Source organism: Rosa rugosa, chromosome 7 (assembly GCF_958449725.1).
Source record: "Rosa rugosa chromosome 7, drRosRugo1.1, whole genome shotgun sequence".
Taxonomy (NCBI): Eukaryota; Viridiplantae; Streptophyta; class Magnoliopsida; order Rosales; family Rosaceae; genus Rosa; species Rosa rugosa.
Window position 1 is genome coordinate 8,464,127 of NC_084826.1, and position 18,264 is coordinate 8,482,390.

General features: G+C 38.1%; 1 protein-coding gene across 1 annotated transcript; it reads right to left on the reverse strand.

Annotated features, from left to right (window-relative positions):
* Nucleotides 1–14,261: 14,261 nt before the first annotated feature.
* LOC133722345 (protein trichome birefringence-like 35) lies at nt 14,262–17,930 on the reverse strand. Its single transcript, XM_062149233.1, has 6 exons — nt 17,531–17,930; nt 16,969–17,251; nt 16,491–16,662; nt 16,017–16,213; nt 15,766–15,915; nt 14,262–14,888 (listed from the first exon to the last, which is right to left on the reverse strand). The coding sequence occupies exons 1-6, from the start codon at nt 17,724–17,726 to the stop codon at nt 14,558–14,560; spliced, it is 1,329 nt and encodes a 442-aa protein (XP_062005217.1). The 5' UTR covers nt 17,727–17,930; the 3' UTR covers nt 14,262–14,557.
* Between the last annotated feature and the right edge of the window lie 334 nt (nt 17,931–18,264).

Here is an 18,264-nt window from a genome sequence, read left to right on the forward strand (position 1 = left end):
CTAAAGGCCGGACCTTTTCCGATCTAAGAATTCGTTCTCATCCAGCGGCATCCGGACGCCGGGCTGGCCTCTGGCCTCGCCGGTGTCATGGGGACTGCTGCCGGACGGATATTGATGACTATTTGCTCACAGGATTCCATCAGATGGGGTTTTTGCTCGGGGCTTGTCGGAGGTTTTGGCTGGGATAGTGCGTGGTGGTGGTCATTCAAAAAAGAGCGGCGATCGAGCTCTGATGACAGTTTTTCTTGGTCGACGGCGCCACGGGGCTAGCTCAATGACGGTGTGTGGCAGGAGACCTGGATTAGGTTTGGTTTTTCTTTCTGGTGGCGTGGGTTGCGAAGACGTGGCTGGTGGAGGTGTGGGTCGCAGGGGGAGGGACCATTGCGGCACGGATCGAGGCGGTGCAGGTGGTGGCGGCGTGCGGCGGAGGGAGCTTTGATTGACTGTTGCGAACGATGGGGAGGCAGATGGTTTGGGTGGACTGGACCGGACCAACCGAATGGGCCTTGGGTGGACTTTCTTTGGTGGCTGCCCTAGTTGGGCTTTGAGTTTTGGGCTAGGGTTTTGGCCCTAGTGCATTAATTATGTTTTAGCTTAGTCTTTTACAAAAATTTCCTTTTAGGAAGCTAATGCACGTTATGTGCACTCTTTGTATCTCTAGCACCTCTGGAGTAATACCAAATGAGGATCTCCGCTATGTCTACGTCCATGACATGTTTAATGAGTGAGTCTATTTCTATGTACCATTGTGGGTACTACCACTATCTTCTTGTCTGTCTGTACATGGCAGCGGAAGGGTATGTAACGGCCTATTCTGGCTTTAGATGAATATATCTATCAGCACCCGAATTCGGGTTTGGTTCAAAAAAAAAAAAACTTACTGGAAGAAATCCACGAAAACTCAATAATTCTCATAACCAGAAATTCAATAAATGCCTTCGGAAAGGAAACTCAATAATAACTCTATAAGTCATTAGTAAATCACCGAAGCGTAAATCACGAAATCTCGAATGCAACCGTACTCAAATACTCAAAAATCATTAATTCTCACAATATTTCATTAATCAACCACCTTCCGAAAACCATTTCTAAATAACTCAATAACTGATAATTTAAATAGCTCGATAATTAATAAAAGTTCTCGGAAAAGGAAATTTAATACTAATCTCGTAAATTATAAATAAATCTCATAAATCAAAGCTCATAAATAAATAAATGCTTGAAAGTACTACATGCATAATTTGTTTTAAAATCAAATGTCCACTCACAGATTTGTGCTATAAAGGCCGTCCGACGATTTCTTCCTCGAACTCACTCTACACGTCGTCCTCGAAACATCTAGATTCTTCTAGCCATCGATTCACCGTTCTCCGTGTAAATTGGAGCTACCCACTGGTTGGGTTCGAACCACGAAGAAGAGAGCTTCAAGAAATGGGTGGTAGCGCGGCCTGAGGTGGTCGGAAAACAGAGATTTGTCCGGAAAGCCGAAAGCGACGTCGTCAGAAAACTTGCTTGCTGCGCCTTCTACCGCCACAATGGTTGTACGCTGCCGCCACAGGGAGAAAGATGAAGTTGAGGCAGTCCAGGTGAGACCGATTTCACGGCCGAAAGTGGCCGGAATCGGCGCCGGCAAGGCCGAGAAGTTCGACAGTGATTTCTCTCTCTAGGCTCTCTTTCTCTCTCTTTGATTTCCGAAGATGGAAATCACCCAAAATACTAAGTTTCCCCTTCGGGAAACACCCTAACATACTATAATGACTTCCCAAAATTATAAAATTGCCACTACATTTAAACTCTTATAACTTCTTCGTTACAACTCCGATTTTAACATGTCGCGTGTCCACGAACTCGGTTTATCGTGCTTTACAAATTTCTAGAAGGAAGTTTTCTCGAAAACTGAGCCGAACAAAAAGTCAATTTTTGAGAGGGAAAATTTCACAAACAGTACACCAAGTAAAGGCCACTAATAATTCTTATACATAAAGTTCCAAACCAAACATTTCGGTACACGAAATCTGAAACTCGACCTACTATCAGTACACGACGTCAATTTTTGACACCAAAATGTCCATTATGCCCTCAGTTCTTTTTTTTTTTTAATAATTTTTTTTTTCTGTTATTTTTTTTTCCTTCGTTTTTATCTCTTTCTTCTTCCTTCTTCCGGCTCCACGAAACCCACCTCTGTTTTCATGTGAGAAGAAGCCCGAGCTCACCCACCTCTGTTAACTTCTCAACCACCAAAATAAGATAACATAGGTGCACACGCACTCTGAAAAAAGAACAAGATGTGAGAAAATTTTAAGATCAAAAGAAAGAGCAACCAACCAATTCTCTTTTCCTCTCCTCTAACTTGTCTAGTATAGCTTTCTTTGATGATTCCATGTCATCTCCAGTTTCAACTGATGTTTTGGAGTTGCCAACAGCTTCATCTTATCCGCAAGATCGACTGGTATCCAATGCTGTTTGTGCATTTTCCAGCCCATCTCTCAAATTCTTTTCAGTGTCCTCCAATTCCTGATAACAATATTCATCAATTTCAACAAATTGGCTTAAAACTTAACTACAACGCATATCCTCAACATTATAAGACATATTTCTTTTCAAGTCTAAACTTCTGAATTACAAATTACAATCACTAGAAGAAGGCACACCAATCAGATACACAGTTCCAAGCATCATGGGAACTTTTCACATGACTAAATATTGGCTGAGTTTCAAATATAAGCTGTAGGACCAAAAATATCACCTCTAACTTCCTCCTAAGTAACTCCGCTTCCTCAATCTTCTCCTGTATTTTACTTTCACAGTTTGATATAGCCTTTTCATATGCAGCATTTTCCTCCTGCAATGTCACCTCTCTCAACTGGGCCTGTCCACAAGTACAAACAGGAACTATATCAATAAAGGAAACATAAAAAGGCACTGATCACCTACAACCATGAAACTCAACCATGACCAAAAACAAGGAAAAATCCCTGAACTTTAACACAATTTGCAATAGCCACAGCTACACCACAATTTGTCTCATAGAGAGAGAGAGAGAGAGAGAGAGAAACAATAGGAAAATCTAACTCCTGCTTCAAAATCAAAGACCCAGATAGAGAAACCTCCTAATTCGAATTAAAAGCAACACGCCCAGATAAGAAAGATCCAAACTTTGAACAAGATATGCAACAATTCAGAGTTGTACACAAGAATCACAATCAAATTCAAAAACCCAGCTACTAAATTTAGAGCAGAACCTGTTCTCGGGTGGAAGAATGGGTGTTCAATTAGAGGGCAAGGGCGGCGTTGGAAGCGAGGGAGTGAGCCCGGAAGAAGGAAGAAGAAAGAGATAAAAACGAAGGAAAAAAAATTAACAGAAAAAGAAAAAAAAAAGAACTGAGGGCATAATGGATATTTTGGTGTCAAAAATTGACATCGTGTACTGATAGTGGGTCGAGTTTCAGATTTCGTGTACCGAAATGTTTGGTTTGGAAATTTATGTATAAGAATTATTAGTGGCCTTTACTTGGTGTACTGTTTGCGAAATTTTCCCTTTTTGAGACCCCTAAAAAGTTCGATAAGAAGATAAAAAGTAAAGATAACTATTGCTTACCGTCCGAATGACTGGTAAACAGGTAAATTTAGGTACGGGGTGTGATACTCTCTCTCTCTCTCCCTCCCCCCCCCCCCCCCCCCCCCCAAGTGTCGAGTTCCACCCGCAGCGACTCACAAACCCACCTACAAACTTATGCTCCATCATCAAAATCTGAGGAGCCCATCCCCTTATCACAACCCCTCTTTGACTCTCCCTCATTCTCTTCTCAAAACGTACATGCCAATTTTCCTCATCTTCATGATCCTCATTCTCAAATGTAAACACATTCCTAATAACCAAGACAAAAGCTTGCTTAGAATTCTCAAGTCCATAAGCGATTTCGATCAATTGTTTACAAGACAATCGAGCCAAGCTTCCAAAACATGGCAACTAATTTTAGTCCTATTACCAGTAACAGATTCATCATCTCATCCAAATTTTCTCCCATCTTCAAATAACCACCAAGGCTATGACAATCTGATGAAATCAATAACCAGGAAGAATTCAATTTCAACCAAATCGAACCAAACTCAGTTTCTTTGCTTCTTATTATCACTACAAGAGTAAAACTTTGATTCAAGGTTGGGAATATACCTTCGAGAACCGACTACAACCAACTTAGTTTCCCAGAAATCCTTGCCGAGACTGGGTTGATGATGAACTGGTGATTCGAAGCCCACAACCAACATGCTTCTGACTTCCAGTTTCAATTGTGATCAGCCTTCGCCTATAGTTGCAACCAAGATAAAAACTAAGCCAAGGAGAGCCAAAAAAGTTTTTAAGCTTCTCGCCCTCGATTCTCCTTCCACAGCCGACGATTGAACAAACAGAGACTAGAAGCGTGACAGCGACGACGAGAGGAAGAGATCGGTATACGTGCACCGACCGGAGGTGAGGGTTTTGGGTGAGGAATTACACTCTGACGATGTAGTCGGGAGGGTTTTGGGTGAGGAATTGCTTGAGGGGTTCTTGGAAGACGGAGGTCTCAGTGAAGGGGGTGGTGAACATGGAGGTGTCGGGGGAGATAGCGTCATTTGGGAGCATAAGTCTGTAGGTGGGTAGAAGTGGAACTCGACATTGGGGGGGGAGTGAGAGTGACAGAAATAAAAGTTAGAAATCATATTATATTAGAAATGTCCATTTTGAAATCATATTATATTAGAAATGTCCATTTTGCCATTTTTTGGGGTTTAAAGTCTGAAAAGTACCCTCATGTCGGTGCCACGTCAGCCTGTGACGTCATGATTGGAGCAAATTTTGAAATTTGGACCCGAGTGATGGAAATTAGAAGTGTAGGGACCAACAAAATTAATTCTCAGAAAGAGGGATCAAACTGATTTTAACCCCAAAGTTCAGAAGAGTAAACTGAATTTAATTCTATATTTAGTTACAAATTTAGATGACTAGCCAAAAAAGAAAACACCAATGTATGTGGAATAAAAGTCCAATATTAAAACTTTTTTTTTTTAAGAGGTTTGGAATCCAGCCAAGCTAAGAGGCTTATCCCCACGCCTGACCTATTGCATTAGAATTGAAAACTTGCATCAAGGGGGACATAAGACCTTCACCTCGTGCATAATTACAAGAATTCTTGTAGAGGACATCCTGAATAATAGCAGGTGCTTCATCTAACCATACATCATCTAGATAACTAGAGCTAGTAAGGTGAGCAAGTCTATTAGCTACACCATTTAAGACATGAGAGATCTGAATTGAGTGTAAAGATGTCAAATAGGACTTACAATCATCAATAATGCGCCCAACATCTGGTCGGTCTTCCATATTTTGATTCAGGGCAGCAACCATCAGTGAGCAATCACTTTCAAGCTGGAAACCATCCCACCCTTGGTACATAGCCAAGAGTAGGCCTGCCCTACAGGCTTCTGCCTCCATGTGAAGAGGAGAAAGAACATAGGGAAAATATCGTGCCATAGCTGCCAAGCAAGTACCAAACTCATTCTTTGTAGGACAAGAAAGAATGAATATTCTCGCTAATTAGCTAATTTGTATTAGAAATCATATTATATTAGAAATGTCCATTTTGCCATTTTTGGGGGTTTAAAGTCTGAAAAGTGGGTCATCATGTCGGTGCCACGTCAGCTTGTGACGTCATGATTGGAGCAAATTTTGAAATTTGGACCCAAGTGATGGAAATTAGAAGTGTAGGGACCAACAAAATTAATTCTCAGAAAGAGGGACCAAACTGATTTTAACCCCAAAATTCAGAAGAGTAAACTGAATTTAATCCTATATTTAGTTACAAATTTAGATGACTAGCAAAAAAAAAAAAAACACCAATGTATGTGGAATAAAAGTCCAATATTAAAACCTTTTTTAAATTTTTTTTTTTTAGAGGTTTGGAACGCAGCCAAGCTGGGAGGCTCATCCCCTCGCCTGACTTATTGCATTAGAATTGAAAACTTGCATCAAGGGGGACATAAGACCTTCACCTCATGCATAATTACAAGAATTCTTGTAGAGGACATCCTGAATAATAGCAGGTGTTTCATCTAACCATACATCATCTAGATAACTAGAGCTAGCAAGGTGAGCAAGTCTATTAGCTACACCATTTAAGACATGAGAGATCTGAATTGAGTGTAAAGATGTCAAATAGGACTTACAATCATCGATAATGCACCCAACATCAGGCCGGTCTTCCATATTTTGATTCAGGGCAGCAACCATCAGTGAGCAATCACTTTCAAGCTGGAAACCATCCCACCCTTGGTATATAGCCAGGAGTAGGCCTGCCCTAAAAGCTTCTGCCTCCATGTGAAGAGGAGAAAGAACATGGGGAAAATATCGTGCCATAACTGCCAAGCAAGTACCAAACTCATTCTTTGTAGGATAAGAGAGAATGAATTTTCTCGCTAATTAGCTAATTTGTTTTGCTTGTCATGTCATTCTTGCTAAGTTCTTCAACAGATTCTCCCTATCCTCCAAATCATTGTTAGATGCATACTTTTCTACTAGATCTAATAAGTTCTTCAACAGATTCTCCCTACCCTCCAAATCATTGTTAGATGCATACTTTTCTACTAGATCTAATAAATGATTAGGCTTTGTTCAATGATTATAGTGTTATATGGTACATTCAAGGACTTTGGTTGCTTGAATCGGAAGGTATGGGAATTGACAACTTGCATGCACTTGGGACACTAGATGGATATCATATCTACCCGATTTGCCAACCTCTTTTCAAAACGTCGGTGTTCGATGTTAGATTGAATTTGAACACATGAAGCTGTCCTCGATTGGTGATACATGAACTGAAAGAAACTTTCTACTAACCCTTATTTTAGCTTCATTCTCACCTTGTACCTTAGTAACTTCGTTTTGCATAATTGCTTGCATCGTATTTATGAAATGCACTTTTATTTTGCTTATATATTTTATGAAGAAAATCAAGTAGCAAATGCATTAGTAGATTTTGAAACTTCCTCATATTTGATTCGGTAGGATTTAGCTCCACATGTTTTTGTAATCGAGACTGAATGAGTCTTTTTAATTTTTGTTTTTGTTGATATTGTCAAGAGATCTTGTATAATTTCCATCATCACAGTATTACTTCTTTCTATTAAAATAAATACTCTTCATTTCATCGAAGTTCATAAAAAGAAAAGCAAAAAACCTTACTCCATCTTCTTCTATTGGACCAGTTAGAAAGTGTTAGATTCCTTAGCACGTGTTTAACTCTCTCTTCTCTTATGTGACCTAAATCAATACCTCTTCTTATAAGGGGGCGTTTACTAATATCGAATGAGATTGAGAAAGAATATGAGAGAGAGAGAGAGAGAGAGAGAGAGAGAGAGAGAGAGAGAGGGAATGGCCGAGAGAAGGAGTCGAATATATAATGAGTACTTGTTATTCGGAATCAGAAATAGAATCGGAATCGGAATCGGAATCGTAATAAAATTGATTACAAAAATACCTTTAGATATAACTTAGCAATGAAATAAAAACATTTTAATTAGAAAAGAAAGAGCATTTTGGAAGCCCCTAAATAAATTTGATTGTGGAATATAGGTAAATCCCATAAATTACTTCGTTTGTGGTATATATAGGTTAATGTGATTGAAAAGTATTGATCTTAATTTACATGCCAAGCATAAGGGATGGTTAATTTGTTATCAAAAGCCAATAAGCTGCTGCGTTATAATCTAAAGTTATGAACATCAATGTTAGATTATGAGAATTGAACTAAATAATAATAAGAACTAATAAATAATCATGAACCATGAGCCACATCTCAACCAACATATAAACAAACTATAGTGCATCCTCAAGTTCAGATTGTCTTAGAGACATCTGAGAATGATAGCATTGAACCCCATCTCAACCAATCAAATGAGAAATTAGCTCGATTAATATGCTAACCAAAACCTGAGATTGATAACCAATATAATCATGAACCATAGATATAATCAAAACTTAAGAAATGGGTAGTTTTGGATCTTCATAAAATTAAGAGGTCAGTTTTGAAATGAAAACTGATTCACCAAGGAATCATAATGAATACCTACTCCCTCCCACAGAATGAAAAGAATGAATGACTCCAAATTTTGTTGTGGGATCCGCACAAGTTTGATTCCGCAATACGGTTAGTAAATGCAAAATTAAAGGGGAATGGGAATGACTCCCCAATTCCCATTACGCTTTAATAAACACCCCCATAAATAATCACGTGTCCCTTAATTTCACCTTATTATATGTAAAATCATTCTCCTCTAACAATAGCTTTTAAGTTACAAATACTCCCCTTTTGTTAAAAAGGTTGAGTTAAACAAATGCAGCTGGGCCATGATATTGTCAGTAATATGATGAGTTCTACCATATCAACAAAGATTGCAGGGCCATGCAGTGATTAGTGATAGTGAGGACAGCGGTGGTGGTGGTGGTGGTGGTCGCCGTCTCAGGACCATTGATCGGCGACTAATGTGGAAATGTAGGGCCATAGATCAGTATATATCCCTAGGGTCCAGCTAAACTCTAAAGGTTGCAACGGCACAACGTGCAAGGAGTTCAATGAGTGTTTGAGATAAAGTCGTCTTTTCAAAATCTATTTAGGTAGGATTTCAAGTCACGAATTTTGGTAGGCTTTTCTTGCATATCCCTTTCATTATATAATTCATCTTTAAAATTAGACAGATTGAAGCGATTGCACGTGAATTAGTTCAAATTCATTTTTTCAAATCTTTGTTATTAGTTATTTTAAAAATATAATCATTAAGTCAAGCTAATTCCAATTGGGTTGCCATAGTTTAAGGAGTCAACAATACTAAATTGTGTCAAGAGTATATGGAAACTTTAAGAGCTTATACTTGCATATTACTCCTCTTGCATGGTTAAATACTATAACATAATGTTGTTAATGGATTAGACAATAGCATCATATGTTACTTACTCCGCCACTCAAACATGAAAAAAGAGAGGAAAAAATGAAACTTCACATACCGTTGATCTTGCGGATCAACAAAGAAACTAAAAGTTGTAAATTTTAGAATTTGAACTCATGACATTATGTAGTCCAGGACTCCATAGAGTCCAATATGTTTTTACAAAAACATGGTTTCTAATAATTAAAAGTACCAACAAAATAAGTCAAAAATATATATAAAACTAACTTAATTTAGTTAACTTCGGAGTGTGTGTTATCGACTCATGTGCACCTTAATCTGCATACCTAAGCCACCTACCGGCACATGCAGATCACTGCATGCACAGTATCGCAGATAAACTGCTATCCCTGCAGATACGTGATAAGTAAGACAATCTTTTCCTTGATCCCGTAAAACTGTGATCATCACGATCAGCATCATCTTCCAAATTGAAACGTCCAAAACCAAACTAGCTAGTGGCCATGCAATGGAGGAAAGTCAAGAGGTCAAAGCGGAGATTAGGTTGTGTATAAATGAAACCATCATAGTGTGGCCCCAGAAAGCCCAGGATTTGTGCTGTTAGCCATACTGTGCACAGTTAAGGTGAGCAGGAAAGAGGAGTAAGAGGAGGACTGGCATGGAGGAGCAGAAGCATCTGTTGGTGGGTATTTAAAAATGGATCTTGTCGTCGCATGAGTAATGCACCCAACGCCAGAACCGGATCAGGCGCCCTATCTTCATGTCAAACCAGCGTTTAATATCAATATAAATGATTCTACAGGTCCCCCTGCGTTTCTTGCAATCATGCACTCGAAACTGGACCGCACTGCAATGCCGGATTCATAACTTTGTATTCTCGAACAATGCTTAATTGATCGGAATTATCTTTTGTTTTCTTTATTTGTTATTTTTTTGAGATAATTTATCCAACACTTTGTCATTACAAACAAAGCTCATTAACTTAATGAAAGTGAATATTTCTTCCAAAAACTTAATTGGAGGCATATTCTTAATTTTTTTTATACGTACACACTTCACACAAACAGAAACATTATTGTAGCGTGGTCTTAGCATTTGGCTTGTGCACGGCAATGGTAATTGAGCCAAGAATGTAAACCTATAACAGAAACTTCCACTTTTCATGAGAAATACTGTTTCGAATTTTTGTACGAGCAGTCTTGTATGGCTGCTACGAAAAGTATCTTCAACCCAGGAGTACTATTCCCTTGACATTTTTGCAACAAATTGAAGTTGTTTTGCTTATTTTTTTAAGCTAATCGATAGATATATTACTATAAACAGTTTAGAGCAGACAAAAAAGATTTTCGATACTTTATGCATATTCCAAATATATATGATGAAAAAGTCTCGGTGGTTGCGACTTGTTCTAAATGTTTTAAATGGATGTAAAGTACACTAATATATTTTTCAATCATGATAATAATTTATGCTAGATAGGCTGGTTTCAACCCTCACACTTCTTTAGATCGAGTCGCTCTTTAACTCACTTTTCAGGGATAAGTTTTGATTGATATTCTCTTCTCCCGTCTTATATTTTTAATAAAAATTTAAAATGAAGGAATGAGTGGCGGGTTTCTGGGTAGCGGTCCTATTTCTTTTTGCTGGGAAAACATCAATATATTTGACGAGTCATAAAAAGATATAACTCATATAAGATAATCATTATTACTTGGTAAAGATTTGAAGTTTTTTATGAACACTACTAAAAATATAATCTATCATGAAAAAAATATTCAATTTTTGTTGCCACTGAAAGTTTTTTTTTTCTCCCAAAGTCAGAAAATTAGGAAAACTGTGAATAAAAAATGGTCAGTATTTTCGAGATCTATCAATTGGAAACCATTTAAAAAATCATGTTTTTCCAACAATGAGTTCATGGCATGAAAGAATTTAAATAAAAATAGGGATTGACGTGATTTGGCATTTTTGGAGGTGCTCTGGGGTCACATTCAATTCAATTTTGAAATTCAACCATGCCATGAGAAAGTATTCGTAAAGTGTGCTTTTAGAGTATGCTAGAATTTTTGAAACATTGAAATATTGAATGGATTTTTTTATAAATTTTCTTGCTTTTTGACTTTGAAAATCATATAAAAAAATGCATTCTATCAATTGGAATACATTTTAAAATTCATGCTTTATCAATGGTGAAATTAAGAAACATGACAATTTGAAAAGAAAAAAAAAATGGAGTTGTGTGCATGGTTTGATACACTGTGTCGTGAGGGTACTCGAGAAACGAAATGACATGCCTAAAACATGTTATACATTGTTAACACTATTGTTTCTTGAAATTTATGTACCATAGGCTCATCATTCTTAAAACATGATTCTTATAACGTTTTCCAATTGACAGAACACCCAAACCTCAAATAATTTTTCTCTTATGAATTTTATTGTTTTCAGAGTTTGAATAATCATAGAAAAGATTTGAGTTGTGATTTTTGAGTTCTGTAAGTTGTAGAAGTGTTTAAAAATAATATTTGATGGTTGAAAATTTTATGTGAGAAAAGAAGAACATGCGATTTTAGCAAAAAAAAATTGTGTACTTGTCCACAATTTTGGGTAGAAATTTTAAAATAATTTGACCAAAAGTCCCTCTATTTGAGAAAGTTAGGAGGTCTAGTTTCTATGGATTAGGGCATGAATCGTAGTTAGTTTATAATTTTAATTTTAATTTTTTTTTTTTTTTTTTTTTTTTTGGAACCTAGCAGAACTGGGAGGCTCATCCCCACGCCTGATTTATTGCATTAGAATTTAGAACATATCTCGAAGGGGACATAGAGCCTTGACCTCGAGTAAGATTACAATAATCCTCATACAGGACATCCTGGATAATCACAGGTGCCTCATCTAGCCAAACATCATCTAAACAAGTCGAACTAGCAAGGTGAGCTAATCTATTAGCCACACCATTTGCTTCTCTAAAGACATGATTAATCTGAATTGAGTGTAAAGATGTCAAATAAGACTTACAATCATCGATAATGCACCTAACATCAGATCTGTCTTCCAAATTCTGGTTCAACGTAGCAACCATCAGTGAGCAATTACCTTTAAGTTCAAACTCATCCCACCCTTAATAATATAAAGTACTAATTAGAACCACATGTTAAAAAATTAGAGGCTAAGATTATTCATATAACATGAGACACCAATACATTAGGTGTATAATACAATTTTTAGTAATTAGGTACAGTTATGTAAAACCCCTAACCTGATAACCTTTGCCTAGTGAAGTTGTCCGCGTTTTAAATGGAAATGGAAAACAAATTATCCCAATGACGAATTCCTCGAGAGAGAGAGGTTGTCTCCTTCTATATTAAATCAAATTGAAAAACAAGTTTTGTAAACGACATGTCGCAGAAGTCATCTGCGTTTGTATACAAAAATTAAATCTATTGTCGACCTATTCGTCACAAAAGGTCATTTGTATTTTTATTTAAACTAAATTGGACAGCAAACCTTTTGTTGGAAGAGGTAATTTCCCTTTAAATTTAAACTAAAGTGGAAAACAATCTACGGGACAATGACTTTTTGTTAGGTGAGGTCATTCGCATACATTATTACATTATTGAATATCAACTTTTATCGAGTCAACATTAATCTAAAAAAATGAGAGCTCTCGCTCTCTCCCCTTTGCGGCGGCTAACCCTAGGGTTTCGCCGTCTGATTTCCTTGGCCTGCGACGATGGCGCTCGAGGTCCTTGGCTGTCGAGTCCTTTGGATTCGAGAATCTCCTATTTTCAACCTTGGGGTTGCTGTCCTCTAATCTCCTCGTTTTGGCGATGGGATTCATTCCCTCCTGGATTTGGCCGTACCGCTGCTGCTCCTTGCTTTAGTGATGATGGTGGTCGGCGCCTTGGTCTGGTGGATCCAAACCATATATGGGATCCCGGGTCTGTCATGGATAGAGGCATTGATTTCAGATCCTCTATGATGGTGGCGTTTCGACTTGTGGGTGCCGATGGATTGCTTCGGCGGTGGATGGAGATCATGTGTCCTATTTCCTTCCGGCGGTGGCCTTCGTTACAACTGCGGTCGAGCTCTTTGGGGTCTATGGATTGGAGGATCGGCATTTGGACCTTCGGTTTGTTCTCGGAATCTCATTCTGGTGTCGGTTTGGCTTCATCAGAGTTGCGGAGGCGGGGTGGCTCGTTGGGGTGGCGACGCAGAGCTGGATGGATGCCCAGACGCTTGGGTGTCCAGAGAAGGGCTGAGGCTAGCGTTCCTAAGGGTTTGGGTGCCCAGATCAGGATAAGTTGGGCCTGGGTTTTTGTCAAGTTTGCCTGGGTAGCCTTGATTTTGACTTCGGGCCGGATTTGGATCCGTATTTGGGATCCGGGTGGCTTTCAAATCCGGATCTTGAATCCGAGACAACTGCTCATATTGATCTGGCATTGGTTTTGGTTCTTGGGAGTTCGTTTGCTAATTTTCGAGTTTTTGACACCCTCGGTTACTTTCGAATTCCCGGTGAGTGAATTACCTCTCCTAGGTGATCATATCACTGGTTACAGTTACAGTTACGGTTACTACTATATTTTCACTGCTCTCGTGACATATGCAGTGCAGCGATGGCGTTCGTCATCAAGTCACATGGTTACCTTTCATTTTAGATGCGTCTGTGCGTCTTGCTATCTTTTATTGCTTTCCTACTTTATAGATGCGTCTGTGCATCTTGTTATGCTTTATTGTTTTTCTCTCGATGCAAATGCATCGCTCCATGTACTTCTCAGTTTCACTTAATATAGTTTGTCGTCTTTCCCTTCAAAAAAAAAAAAAAAAAAAAACTTTTATCGATGAAATATCCGCTGGCACATATTATCTAAATTTTAGTTAAACTAAATTAGAAACAACATTTACTAACAAATTTCCGTTGTTTGAGATTGTTTGCTTTTTATTTAAACTAAATTGTACAATAACCTAGCCACGATTTGTTCATCACAAGAGTTCGTTTGCTCGTCGGGAGAGGTTATTACATTCCTCAACTTGTCCCTTACAGCTGCATCACATGATCACATCAGACCCTCCAACTGGTACGCAATAAAGATCAATATGAAATCAACTTTTAGGTCTATAGTTGTTCTCAATGAAAATATAACAAATGGTCAATCAACCATGATTCATTCGAAAAAAAATTAACAAAAAAATAAAGTAATAAAGTGAATAATGAAGTTAAAGTTAAGTAATTAAAGTGATGTATTCTCATCGCTTATATTCTCATGTGATTGATTTAAGTGTCGAACATGTGAAAATTGAGCTAACTATATTCTCATCGCTTAAACTCATTAATTGGGTGTATCTTAGGCATACCATCTTGAAATTGTTCGATTTGGGCAAAGTCCCATCCCATTTTTTCATATACAAAAATAACAAAACGGACGCTCCTAATTGAAGGAAAATACCAAAAAAAGACGCTCACACTTCCCACTATTTATACATGGATCCACTATAGCTGAACACCTCTATATTCCTAAGAATCGAATCATGTAAATAATGACCCTAATGATTTTGAGCAAACAAGGCAAATTGTTGCGTGAAACCATTAAGAAGGCCTTAACGACTGTGCATTTGTTTACAAAAAATGGTATAGCAACTCGTTCCAAACATCAGGTACACCAGGCAAGCACCAGTGTATGCAATCAGAGTAACTCGCTGGGTTAGACAACTGTTCAGGCTTTAGTGCCTCCCAAAATTTCCGGTAAATGGAAGGATGACCATCTTTCCGGTACTCTGACAGTTGAGTAATGTTGAGAACTGAAACCTTTGAACTCAACTTACTGAGGACATTGTCCACCATGCTCATAGTAGGGAGATCAGAGCCACTTCCCCAGTAGCCCTCCAACTCAATGGGGGATTTCTCATTGTAACAATTACCTTCATTTCCTGGCTTCCACTCTTGACTCCTGCAGAAATTGCATATCGGATAAAAGGTTTAAAACAGATTCACAAAAGACACTTCAAAATTGTCAGAAAGTTGAGCAAAAGATGTAGAAAATTGCAGTTGGGATACTCTTTACAACAACAGTAATATCAGTATGTTGTAGTATACAAGCCAGATTTCAATATGTGGCAGTTCAAAGATTAATGTTTTTTTTTTTTTGGTCAACTAAGATTAATGTTTAAGCTATTACAAACAACATTGGTCCACAATGTAAGATTCAAATGTCAATGAGTTTTCACAATTTCATTTTACAAAATTTGAAGTTTAGATTCTAGTACATGTCCCATATATTCAGAAAGAAGAGTACATAAGCAGTGAAGAAGGATCTGAAGACAAAAATGGTCACACGAAAAGAGAAGTAGAAGGCAACTTAAAATTGAGAGAACTTCCTGAATGATCAGCAAGCACCAATTCAAGTTGCAAAGCTCCAAGAGCAGTTGATAGTTAAGGTTAAAATTAACCATACATTTGACATTTCTAATGACTGCTTCATGGGACACTCTCACTGTAACTCGAGTTTCAACTTAATTAACTGGGACTTGGTCATATAGCAATCTACAATCTGAGGTCATCCCACAAGTGAGTGCAAGAATGCATGCGTGTTGAGTACCTGTCTCAGGTCCAACTCCAGGGGAGCTCCACATATTTATATATGGATTTAAATTGCACAATTTCCTAAAGCTAGCAAGTGTATGCACCAACAATAATTGACCACCTCATTTAAGTTTAGAGAAAGCCTATATTTCTTTCAGGCAATGATAAACTAGATTGAAACTTTCAATATAAACAAGAGCTAACTAGGGGGTTAAAATAAAATTCTAGGAGGGACTAGTGCTAACCAGAGATGTGTAGGAGACATTGTGACAAAGAAGACCCGCTTCTTGAGGGGATCAACTTTAGAAGCCCAGTCTGCCCAAGCGCCCATGGCCAATTCCATGGCTCCTATACCATCTAATTCTTCACACACAGCATTTGCTTCAGTGCTCCATCTGTATGAATTGGAAGTCTGATCAAGTAAGATACCATTCATTGTCTTTCCATATATTGCAGTTCTTTCTAAACTGAAAAGTGGATGCATTGCCTTACTTACAAAAGCTTAACTGGGCCTTGTCTCCACCACAGGTAGGAATTGAAAATCAATATGTCTGCATTCTCCCATATTGATGCATGTTTAAGAACTGAATCTGGACGGATTATTCGATCATCCAATCTGTGATTCACTGGGTCATCAGAATTAGATTCTACTAGAAGAGGGCCCCAAAGAAATTCCACAGTAGCATTATATTCCTGCAAAATGGCACAAACAAAGCAATGAAGAGATCTATTTTGAGATACTCAGGATATAAATCTGATAGCCCTGCAATGTACTCAGAACGAGATCTGAGGAAAGTGTTTATCAACTTTGATTTCTTACTAAATAATGCTGTACAGAAAATAATAGAACACACTTTTCTCTTGGACATAAGCAGCCTAATGATTTATAGTTGCACCCACACTCCAGTTTAATGCATATAGGCTTAGTCTAGTTGCGGTCTACACATTCTTAAATAGGAATTCTGATTACCTCGGCTCGGAAAATGGTAAGTGCGGCATTCGGTGACATGGATCTCTTATCCGCTGGAATCACTGATTGCAACAAGCAGACCATTGATATCCACTGACCTCTGTTTAATGAATCCCCTACAAACATCAACCTTTTGCCCCTCAACTTCTCCCACATGTCAATCACATTCCATCTCCAAAAGCAAAACAGATCATCTATCAGTGAACCCAAATACTAGATTATAAGGAAACTCGAAAGCCAGTAATTAATTATGATGGTTTTACATTAGTCTAAGACTTTGCACAATTGGCCATGAGTTCTATAATATCAAAATGAGTTCCAGTTACATATCTATAAACCAATATCGAATTAAATACTTATTCAACAAGCAAACTGGAATTAGAGCCTCCAATTCCAAACAAGCAACCACATTCATGAGCCAAGCATTGTAAACAAAGAAACACATTGTATAATCTCAGAAGAAAGAGCAAGTCTTTACCTCTTCAAGTTGCAATTATTGGGTTGCCATCTCCAATACTGATAATCCAAGTCAGACCTTCCATGTTTGTGGCAGGCCAACTGGTCCGACATGTAAGGGCACTCGGCCTCATTGTACAGCGGATACGAAGAATTATCAAACACCCATTTGCCGGAAAACACGTCACAGCTCTCCAAACTCTCCCTCCGGCCACCGTACTTCGGCGTAAGATGACCACTCCACGCTATTTTCCTCCCACTGTACTCTCTGGTGGAGTTGCATGTACTGAATCTATCCAACACCTCTGAAAACCCACAAAAACCAACTTAAACCCTCTTCATCAAATCAAAGAAAGACCACTAATTTAACCAGCTAGCCAGTAAAGAATTCATCAACAATTTACATAAAGACTAAAACTTCATAGCAAACAGGTCCTATTTAGCTACTGAGTCTAACCAAAACCTCTTAAACCCTCCTCACCAAATCAAAGAAAGACCACTAATTTAACCACCCAGTATATAATCAATCAAGAATTAACACAAAAGATTAAAACTTGACAGCAGAGAAGGAAACAATGGCATACCTGGAGCATGGTTTTGATGGGTGAGACGATTCGGCTTTACATAAGTGACTGGAATTTGATGGTGAGGAGCACGATCTGGGTTGTCTTGAATTTCCAAAATGCTGCGTTCATTGTGGAGAATTGAGAAAACCAAGAACAGAGAGAAGACGAAGACCAGTAGAGGAAAATGGGTTTTCTTTCTGTTCCACAGCTTCATTATCAGTTTCTGCTTCGTTTGGAAAATTATTGACCAGAGAGAATTGAAAAGAAAAGAAAATCAGAGGGCTTTTCATTCCTTATTATGGAATACCATCATAAAAGTGATAAAACTAAGACTAAGCCAAATGTGATTATTTGAGATTGTGTATAATGATTTGTCCTAAAAAGAAAGAAATAGGGTGCGGCAGGTAATGAAGCTTCTGTGCCAGAAAATAGTGTATCATTGTCTTATTATTATGAAGCAGGTTTGGGCCGTGTGGTCATCATCAGCTGGATTTGTTTTTTACTTTTTTTTAGTGTGGGTGAGTTTTACAGAATATTGATTCATCAATCATCATCTCTTACCTAAATTGCTATATTATAATTAGCCTATGTGATTTTGTATTATTACAAGAAACTAAGGGTGACAAACAGAGTCGTCCCAATGGGTTTAGGGGCGTAAATGGCGAAGCAAAGTAAAGTAAGATTGAAGATTGACCAAATCATGACTAACTTTGTTAGCTTTAAGAAATGTCGGTACAAAAGGATCTCAAACA

Coding starts and splice junctions, on each gene's coding strand:
- LOC133722345 (XM_062149233.1), bottom strand. CDS start 17,726: ATGAAGCTGTGGAACAGAAAGAAAACCCATTTTCCTCTACTGGTCTTC. Junction 16,214..16,490: donor TTACCATTTTCCGAGCCGAG/GTAATCAGAATT, acceptor GCCATTTTGCAG/GAATATAATGCTACTGTGGA. Junction 15,916..16,016: donor CAAGGCCCAGTTAAGCTTTT/GTAAGTAAGGCA, acceptor CAATTCATACAG/ATGGAGCACTGAAGCAAATG.